Source organism: Leopardus geoffroyi, chromosome A1 (genome assembly GCF_018350155.1).
Source record: "Leopardus geoffroyi isolate Oge1 chromosome A1, O.geoffroyi_Oge1_pat1.0, whole genome shotgun sequence".
NCBI lineage: Eukaryota > Metazoa > Chordata > Mammalia > Carnivora > Felidae > Leopardus > Leopardus geoffroyi.
The window spans coordinates 173,863,979-173,874,940 of NC_059326.1; the positions used below are offsets into that span (position 1 = coordinate 173,863,979).

The 10,962-nt window shown below is 40.6% G+C and overlaps 1 protein-coding gene across 3 annotated transcripts in view; it reads right to left on the reverse strand.

Annotated features, from left to right (window-relative positions):
• Window positions 1-10,733, reverse strand: part of FAF2 (Fas associated factor family member 2) — a 79,181-nt gene extending 68,448 nt beyond the window's left edge. For 2 of the 3 annotated variants that reach the window (XR_006718019.1, XM_045500942.1), the window contains exon 1: window positions 10,609-10,733. Coding sequence is in view for 1 of the 3 variants with exons in the window: in XM_045500942.1 (XP_045356898.1) it covers window positions 10,609-10,671 (63 nt within the window). In the remaining 2 variants the exon portion in view is untranslated. Of the gene's footprint in view, window positions 1-10,083; window positions 10,182-10,608 lie in introns of those variants that run through there. The other variant, XM_045500946.1, reaches the window with a different exon arrangement.
• Between the last annotated feature and the right edge of the window lie 229 nt (window positions 10,734-10,962).

The following is a 10,962-nucleotide window of genomic DNA, read 5'->3' on the forward strand; positions in this document are numbered from 1 at the left end:
AAATATTTTATTTTTAAGTTTACTTATTTATTTGGGGGGAAGGGGGTGGAGAATCCCAAGCAGGTTCTGCACTATCAGCACAGAGCCCAATGTGTGGCTTGATCTCACAAACTGTGAGATCATGACCTGAGCCGAGATCAAGAGCCAGACACTTAACCAACTGAGCCACCCAGGCACCCCACAAAAAATATTTTAAAGGATATGTGATACATCTGAATAAAGAGATGTACATGTTTCTGAATGTCAACCAGTCCCAAATTAATATGCATATATTATGCACTTCCAATAATCCCACAACTGCACAAAACGATTTTTAATTATTTTTGTATACATCATCTATAATCATATAAATTGTTGTATATAAAATCATTTTTGTATACAAAAAAGCTTGCAAACACCACCAATAATTTTTTTAAAAATAGGGAAGGAGTCCTATCTTTCAGATATTAAAACTTAATATACAGCCTATTGTTATTAATTCAGTAGTGGTACCAGCAGACAGGTTGGTGAAACAGAATACAGTATGATAAAAAGGACTGGGGGAAGGGATGGATTATTCAGCTAACCTATAATCTCTTCTAGAAGAAAGTGAGCAATTTAACAAATGAAAGTGAAAAGATAACAAAATCAGAGATAAAGGATAGATATCATGAAAAATATTTGCTATACATATACATGACCAATATCCCTTTTTATATAAAGAACTACAAATCAATAATAAAATGTCAAATAATCCAACAGCAAATGAACAAAGGATAGACAGGCAATTTACACAATAACTGTAAATAGCCATTAGAAGCTTAATCAGGAGTTTATGGAACAATGGAATTCAATAGTAAAATAAGCACTTTTATTCTGCAACCAACTTGGCCAGAAAGCAAACTCCCCATACCTGGAGACACCTGCTAGCTCTTAAAAAAATAGAGGCTCATAAGTCAGTTCTTGTCTCCAATGTTCCTTATTCTTTCTTATTAGAAATAGGTTAAAACAAGTGTTTGCATTAGCTATTCAAACTTGACTGAAAAACAAAATCAAAAATTACAAACACCACTATCACTACAAATGCAAATTAAAACGAGAAGCTTAAAAATTTTAACTGAATCCACAAAACTTCAAAAAGATACTATCCAGTGCTGGCAGTGGTGTGGGGAAACAGGTCCTCTCACATCCTCTTGGTCAGAGTGTGAACTGCCAAAACTCCCTAGAAAATAATCTACCGATAGCTATTAAAATGTACAAAGTACGTTTTGACCAAGTAACACATTTTTAGGATTCTGTTCTACAGAAATAAAAGCCCTACTATATCAGCAACATCCCCTACACCCATAACTACCTCTCTGACCACTTCCTTCACCTTCATGTTCTCACTGAAACTTGGCTTTTCTCTGAAGATACTTCTTCCTCTGAAGCCTTCTCTCTCCCATTTTCTCTCTCATATCTGTAGGCATGGAAGTGAGATGCCTACATTTACTCATTCCCACTTTTGGAGATTCTTCTCTTTCTCCTTAAAAAGTCCACTTTTGGGGTGCCTGGGTGGCTCAGTTGGTTAAGTGACCAACTCTTTATTTCAGCTCAGGTCATGATCTCATGGTTTGGGAGTTCGAGCCTCAAGTCAGGCTCTGTGCTGACAGCATGGAACCTGCCTGGGATTCAGTCTCCCTTTCTCTCAGCCCCTCCCTCCCTCCCTCTCTCCCTCTCTCTCTCTCTCTCAATAAATAACTTTTAAAAAGTCCACTTTTATGTAGAAGAGGTTAAGAGAATTATCATGAGTGATGATGTCCTGAATTAGAATCATAGTTTTGACTTCCTTTGCTGTGTTTGCTTTCTTAAAACTACCACATAGCAATTGTTATTGGCCCTATTCATTTACCTATAGTTGAAAACAAATCAACACTTAGGGCTGGAGAGGCAGTGCCAGGTGGTAGGAAAGAAGAGAAAGAATCCAGAATTCTAGATTCAAATCTAAGCTTGTCACTACTAACCTTAGGTAAATTACCTACAGATCTTAGTTTACTCACCAATACCAGAACCTACACCATTTATTTTCTGAAAGGAATCAATGACACAATGAATCTAGAGCACTCTGGATAGAGTATGGTAGACCCCAGAACAACATGGATGGTGGGGGACAAAGCTCTATGCAGTTGAAAATCGAGACCTTTGGACTCCCCTAAATTTAACTACTAATAGCCTACTGTTGAAAAGAAACCTTATTGATAGCACAGCTGATTAACACATATTTTGTAGGTTTATATGCATTATATAATCTATATTCTTACAATAAAGTAAGCTAGGGGAAAGCAAATGTTAAGAAAATGATAGAAAATACATTTACAATACTGTACTGTATTTATTAAAAATAATCCACTTATAAGTTCAAATCCATGTTGTTCAAGAGTCAACTGTAAATGCTCAATAGATGTTTAAGTGACATTACTAACAAAAACACCTTCAAATCTCAAATTTTCTTATGTATTCTTGCTCTACAGATAATCTAAACAGTTTCAGGGCTTTAAATATTATCTACATGTAGATGATTTCCAAATTTGTATTGCTAGCCTAGATCATTCTCTTGCACTAAGTACTAATATATCCAGTTAGACGTCTTCACTTAGATGTCTAATACAAACCTCAAACTTTACATAACCAAAACTGAGGTACTGAACTCGCCCCACACCCAAATGTGCTCCTCCCATAGCCTTCCTTATCCCAGTTAATGACTCTTCCATTTCTAGTTACTTAGGTCAAAAATCTGAGATATCCTTAATTTCTCCCTCTCTCACTTAATATACAATCCCTTAGAAAATCATCCATTTTACCTTCAAAATATATTCCGAATCCAATTACTCCTCATGACTTCCTACTTCATCCTGGTCCAAGCAGTTATGCATCACTGCAAAAATCTCCTAATTGGTCTCCTTACTCCTCCCTTCTTTTTTAAAAAAAAATTTTAATGTTTTTATTTATTTTTGAAGGAGAGAGAGAGAGAGAGACAGAGCATAAGTGGGGGGAGAAACAGAGAGAGAGAGGGAGACACGGAATCCGCAGTAGGCCCCTGGCTCTGAACTGTCAGCACAGAGCCTGATGCAGGGCTCAAACCCACGAACTGTGAGATCATGACCTGAGCCAAAGTCGGACACCTAACCGACTGAGCCACCCAGGCACCCTATTACTCCTCCCTTCTCTTCCTTCAGGCTAACCTCAAGAAAACAGCTAGGGTAACCCTAATAAATCATAAATCCTGTCGTCACTACCTCTCATGCCTCACAAATCCTCTCATGTCTACCCAACTTGCTTCAGAGTTAAAGCCAAAATCCTTACAGTAGCCTCAAGGCCATCTGTGAACTAGCCCTGCCTTCAACTCTCTGACCCTAACTCCTACGATTTTCTTTCTTCTTCTTTTTTTTTTTAGAGAGATAGCACACAAGTGGGGAGAGGGCTAGAGGGGAAGGGAGGGAAGGAAAGAGGGGAAGAGAGAGAGAGAGAATACCCTAAACAGACCCCATGCTCAGCACAGTGTCTGATGCCACGAGCCTGGGATCATGACCTGAGCTGAAATCGACAGCCAGACGTTCAACTGAGCCACCTAGGCACCCCTCTCCTACTACTTTCTTTTTCCTTCTCTCAGCCACACTAGCCTCCTGGCCATTCCTGGACAAGGTCTCTTGAGGCCATGCCTTAGGACTCTTGTATGCCCTATTCCCTCTATCTGGAATCCAAATCCACATTTGTTTAGTACTTCCTCCAGATTTTCACACAATTAACACACTCCCAGTGAGGTCATCCCTTGATAATCCTTTTTTTTTTTTTAATTTTTTTAATGTTTATTTATTATTGAGAGATAGGCAGAGTGTGAGCAGGGGAGGGGACAATGAGAGGGAGAGACACAGAATCCGAAGCAGGCTCCAGGCTCTGAGCTATAAGCACAGAACCTGACTCGGGGCTCGAACTCACAAACTGTGAGATCATGACCTGAGCCGAAGTCGGTCGCCTAACCAACTGAACCACGCAGGTGCCCTGATAATCCTATTTAAAATTAAAACCCGGGGCACCTGGCTGGTTCATTTGGTTAAGCATCAGACTCTTGATACAGGCTCAGGAGTGATCTAAAGGTTGAGATCGTGCTGTGCTGAGTGTGGAGCCTGCCTATTCTCTACCTCTTCCTCTGCCCTCCCCCTCTCAAAATAAATAAACTTAAAAAAAATTAAATTAAATGCCCTCCTCAAAATTCCCTATTTATTTCCCTCCACAGCATTTATAGCCACCTAACATACTATATATTTTATTTACTTTAACTCTTCTGTCTCCTCAACTAGAATGTGAGCTCCACAAGGGTAGGAATTATATTTAATTGTTGTATCCTGTGCCTAGATATTTAATCTAATTATATTTAACTGTTGTATACGTGCCTAGAACTATACTAATAAAAGTTGACTGAGAATTTTATATACAAGGATATTCACTGTAGCATTAGTTGTATGAAACCAACCTGACTGTCCCCCAATGTTTTAAAACCCACAAAGTATAGGGGCGCCTGGGTGGCTCAGTCGGTTGGGCGTCCGAATTCAGCTCAGGTCATGATGTCACACTCTGTGAGTTCGAGCCCCGCATCGGGCTCTGTGCTGACAGCTCAGAGCCTGGAGCCTGCTTCAGATTCTGTGTCTCCCCCTCTCTCTGCCCCTCCCCTGCTCATGCTCTGTCTCAAAAATAAAGACATTAAAAAAAAATTTTTTTTAAACCCACAAAGTATTAACCTTAATAATGTTTAACATTCAAGTGCTTAATACTTGCTTTAGATATATTAACATTTAATTACTGAAATAACCCCTATGAGGTAATACAGTAAGGGCACAGACAAGGAAACTAAGGCAGAAAGGTTAAGTAATTTGCCCAAGATCACAAAGCTAATACCTGGAGAAGCAGGATTCAAATTCAGATTGTCTTACTTCACAGCCAGTCTTCATGACAACCTACTATGCTGTGCTTTCAAAATTATAATACGATCCTACCTCTATTAAGGCAAAGACAGCAGACTCTCTTAACCAACGAGAATAGGTCACTTAAGGGTGGCTCAGTCGGTTAAGCGTCCAATTCGGCTCAGGTCATGATCTCAGTTTGTGGATTCAAGCCCCACACCCAGCCCTGTGCTGACAGCTTGGAGCCTGGAACCTGCTTCAGATTCTGTGTCTCCCTCTCTCTCTGTCCCTCCCCTACTCATGCTGTTTCTATCTCTCTCAAAAAATAAACATTAAAAAAATTTTTAAGTCATTTAAAGTGGGGAATAAAAATATTCCACACATTATTTTATTTCATTTAAAACATAAAGCACACACATTCATGCAGCAATCTTTTGACGAAAGCCTACCCTTTTCTTTAGGAAATGGGTCCACTGGGGTGCCAGGATGGCTCAGTCGGTTATGCATCCAGCTTCGGCTCAGGTCATGATCTCATGGTTCGTGGGTTTGAGCCCCACATCCGGCTCTGTGCTGACAGCTCAGAGCCTGGAACCTGCTTCAGATTCTGGGTCTCCCTCTCTCTCTGCCCCTCCCCTGCTTGTGTTCTGTCTCTCTCTCTCAAAAATAAACATTTAAAAACAAAAAAGGGAAATGGGTCCACTGGCATTCTTTGGAGTCTATCTAGCATAAATCATATCCATAGACACGGATTTAATTTCTTGGAGTGCAAGAACTCCAAACACTTGCCAAGCAGAAAGGGCACAATACTGAATCTCAGTGATTTTTCCCAGAGTTATCTTTATAGCTGTTTTGCCCTCACCTAACTGAACAGCTGTTTTTCAGCAACTTGACCCTATAGACCTTCCCCAAAGCATTTACTTGTCAGATAAAGTTTTCAGATAAAAACTCTTGCACTGATATTTTATTGGTTTCTGTATCATATTTTTATGACAAATATAACCAGCACACAATGGTACGGAAGCAAACACAACTGTTAAGAGTACAACTCAACTGATGAAAGCAGAAATATTTGGGACATATTACAGAGAACATATTAGGAAATGGAAGCCATCTATTCCAACTAAACAGTCAAGGATAAGTTAGCGTATGCACTAAGCATGTATATCTGTATATGGAGAATAAAAAAGTATACAAAGACACACAACAAACTGGGAATGAGGAGGGGGAATGAGATGAGATTTAATTACCCTTTTAAACAATTTTACATTGCTGACTTGCAAAAAGTATGCACTATTTGGGAGATTTTTTTTAAAGTAAAAAACAAAAATCAATGTGAATTGGGGAACAGTATCCCTATTTTACAGATGAGGAAAGATTTAAAAAAGTAGGAACATGCCCTAGGTCACAGAACTCATCAGAAGCTAAACTGAACAGCTAGTTCAGGTTTGCCCAAGTTTCCAAGCTCATGGCTTTCCTACAATACCAAATTCCCTGGCAAAAAGTTCAAACAGCTCACTCTATGATTTTTTAAAAATACATGAACAAAGAGCATCATATTACTCTTTTTCCTTTAGGTAATAAAGAGTCAGATGAAGCCAATGAGAGATTTTCAAAATGAATTATAAGCTTGATTCTACAGCCCAGAGTTCAGGCTTAACTTTCTATAATTTAAAAGAACAAAGATCAACCCTAATATTAATTTAAAAGGACAGAAATTTCTTATTCCTGTACAAAAGCAGAAAAGGATAATTTCTTCTTCCACTGGCCATGCATATAGCTCCTTTAATCCCTTCTCTCTGTCCAGGTCATCTTTCTCCAGGTGTTCAAACAGCAACCTAGAAGTAGTAAACCAAGGCACTAGAGGAGTCTGTTATATTTGGAATCTGTCCAGGTCATCTTTCTCCAGGTGTTCAAACAGCAACCTAGAAGCAGTAAACCAAGGCACTAGAGGAGTCTGTTATATTTGGAAATTTAGGGAAGTGGATTTCAATACCAGTAACTTTACCCATACCTGCATTAACTCTTACTAAAAAAAAAAAAATAATGTTTATTTTATTTTTGAGAAAGACAGAGAGAGAGAGAGAGAGAGACAGAGCATGAGCAGAATCTGAAGCAGTCTCCAGGCTCCAAGCTGTCAGCACAGAGCCTGACGCTGGGCTCGAACTCACAAACCATGAGATCATGACCTGAGCCGAAGCGCTTAACCGAACGAACAAGCCACGCAGGTGCCCCTGCATTAACTCTTCTTAAAACCTATTCTCTTCCATTTGGAACAGCTTGAAACAAATGTGTGCTTTATTCATAGTCAATTGGCTCCAAAATAAACAGGAGAAAAGGATAACTAGAAAAATCTAAGAAAACATCAAACAGACTGAGAAGCATGATAAATACACCCTAGGGAGTTCAGTCAAAACACATGTCACAAAAAAAGTGAAATAGAGGAAACCTAAGATTTCTAAAATATTTTACTTTTGCTAATTTCAATATATCAAATGAAACAACATACTGAGAACTAGTTCCCAGCAGTACCACCCTTTTCTGTCCTAACTCCTATGGATATTCCAAGCACACGCTCCATACTGTTAGTGAAGCAAACCTGAAACCTAGTATTAGCCCATTCTCTAGTTGAAAAAACCTGCGATGGCTCCCTATGTATACAGATTAAAATTTAATTCTGCACAGCTTTGAAAGGCCTCCAAAATCTGGCTTGAATTCACCTTTCCAATCTTAGTTTTCACTTCCAGATTTCTAAATCCATCACAGCAACACTCCACACTATTCCATCTTCATGCATTGCTCAAGCCATTTCCTCAGCTTTGAGCATCTTTCTGCCTACCACCTGTTGAAATTCTATTCCTCCTTCAAAATTAGCAAAGTACAGTGGAAAGAGCCCAGCCTTGAAGTCCAGACCCAGACCAATTAGATTTCTAATTCCATCTCCACTATTTAATAGCTTAATGAACTTAAGCAAATACTTCAATAGATGTGTTTCCTCACCGAGGAGCAGCCATATCATCTATGGCACTTTACAAGAATTAAGCACAATAGTTATAAACTATCTCGCACCATGCCTAAGGCATAATACAAAAAATGCTTAACTACTAAGTCATCCTCCTCTCTTCTCTCCCTCCCACCTCCATCAGTGTTCCTAACCTTCCCCTAATTCCCACAGCACTTTGTTTACACCATATTGCACTATGAGCACTAATATACTGCAGGATACTCATTGTTCATGTATGTGTATATATATGTATATGTATATGTGAATGTGTATATGTGTATATATACACACACACACACAGCTCCTCCAATAGGTTATACAAAAGGTGGTAACGGGTACGGATTTCTAAATTTCCATTTACAAAACAAATGGGGGTTAATTCCTTACAGAGTTATTAAGAGATTTTAAAAAGTTAAGGTATGTTAAATACCTAGTATAATGCTTGGCACCTAGTTAAGTTTCAAAGAATGTTTAATGGCAATTGAATGATGAACCTGATCCAGGAACTGTTTAAGGAACACATAAATGCAAAATGCATTTGCCTTAGTAAATCCAATTTCATAAAGCAATCTTTTTTTTTTTTTTTTTAAGTAAGTTCTACACCCAACATGGGGCTTGAACTCATGACCCTGAGATCAGGAATTGCAGGCTCTACTGACTGGGCCAGTCAGGGACCCCTCATAAAGCAATTTTAATATAGCTTTAATCTACTACTCACCTCTTACTGATTTAAATGTCCAATGAAGACAAAATGGAGGTACCTATGTACTTTACCTCAGAAATACTACCACACATTCATGTCTTGCCACTATGAGACTAAGTACATCATGACATGTAACTCAAATCACCTCATAACACTTAATCCGGGAGCTTACCCCTAAAGCGTTGTAAGGGATAAGTTACATGGTTACCTTCCTACCCTCTACTAGGAAGAGGAAGCTGGTTGTCTGATATTTATTCATTCTAATGTATATTGTCCTCAATTTCTTTACTCAAATCTCCAATCAAATGTCAACTATTTTTTTTTAATTTTTTTTAACGTTTATTTATTTTTGAGACAGAGAGAGACAGAGCATGAACAGGGAAGGAGCAGAGAGAGAGGGAGACACAGAATCTGAAACAGGCTCCAGGCTCTGAGCTGTCAGCACAGAGCTGGACGCGGGGCTCGAACTCACAGACCGTGAGATCATGACCTGAGCCGAAGTTGGACGCTTAACCGACCAAGCCACCCAGGTACCCCAAATGTCAACTATTTCTACAATAGTAGTTTTCCATTATACACTTCCAACCCACTGCTCAATTTAAAGAAAACCCACTTCAAAATTAATTATAGTGAAATCTAATCAAAGAAATTACAAAAAAGTAGTAACTTTTTTTTTTTTTTAAAGACTTAATATCACAGCATTTGCATTCCACTCTCGGCTGTACACAGGTGGTACAGCACACAAGAGATCAGAAACGGTTTTGGAAAGAGGGATCTGGCTTTAAATCTGACACCACCACTTACTGGCAGTGTAACCGAAGTATGTTACTTCTTAAACCCCATGGCTCATCTGCGATACAGGGATTGTTAACAGCATGAATCTCACAGGGTTGTTGTCTTAAATGAGATCATGCATGCTATGCATGTGTTTAGCACAGTACTTACAACATCATGAGTACTCAATAAATTGTATTTGAACTAGCTGTGCATAAGCACTAAGGTTCTTGGTAAATATTGCTGAATTAATGAATGTTTAATCCATTTTCTATTCGGGAATAAGTGTACCACTAATTTTAATTCTATCCTAAATTAAATAATGATTAATAGGAGCAATACCATTTAGCAACATTTCAGCTTACAAAGCCCTTCATATATCCATAAACTCATTTGATCTCCACAACATCCGTAGGGGGTAGACATTTTTAACAGAAGTATTTTAGAAACAAGGAAACTGATATCCATTATAATGGTAATAAAGAGACAAGGTTACCCACCCTGGTGGGTACCCACCCAGATTCTCCAGGTCAGAGACAAGTGCTTAGTGCCAAAAGTTCTTAACACGACAACCACTAAAAGGAGGCAGATTTCTGCAAATTACCACCCACCTCAAGCACAGTCAATAACCGAGTCCAGGAATAAGCCCAGGGTAATAAACCAAGTCAGAAGCCACTGATGACACTTACAATGTTGCATTGTTTCCTTACGTGGTGTCCTCCCACACCTTTAGGGCACGGGGGCCAGGTCTGCCCCCTCCCCCACCACAGCGCCCAGTACAGGACCAGGCACCCAAGAGGCCATCAATAAATATTTGCAGAAATAGCATGGGATGCTGGTAGGTTTTCCAGAGACCCGAAACGAGGCCAACTCCTTGGTGGGGATTAAGCATCTCGGTAGATCTAGAGTCGATGGGCGGAGAAGGTCCGACGGGTAGCCGGACTGGGAAAGATAGTTGAGGACAGGTGCCGCTAAGGGAAACCAGGGAAGCTGACCCGCTGAAGGGAGAGGAGAGGGCCGCAGCCCTGGCTGGAAGGCCGGGGACCGACAGAGGTTCGGGGCCGGGAGCAGCAGGGCAGTTGGCGTCTGGGGGGAGGGGGCCGCCGCTGGTCTGAGAAGAATCTCGGGCCCAATCTGAGGAGGTTTCTGGGCTCCTCTAGGGGCCCATTCCCCAGCCCGTGGCGGCATGTGCTGCACCGAGTACTCGCTGCTACCTGAAACTGCAGCAGCTTCTCTGTCTGCTCCTGGGTTAGATCCCGCTCCTCAGGCGCCGCCATTTTGCCGCCGCCTCTACGCTTCTGACCCGTCCGCACCGTCACCCGCCGGAAGTGACCTCAGTAGCAACCACGTCCGCTCTGAACGGGCCGCCGGCGCGCAACTGCGCCTGCGCTTACTGGCGCAGCGTGAGGGTACCCGTGGTGACAGTTCCTGCCGTCAGAGGGCGCCACTCTCGGGTCAATACCGAACGCTTCCGGAAATTGCCGAGGGACTGTCGGTACCAGTCGCCCTTACGATTTAGGCGGCGAACAGACCTGCCAAACGGAGACCCAAAGACTACTGAATAGATC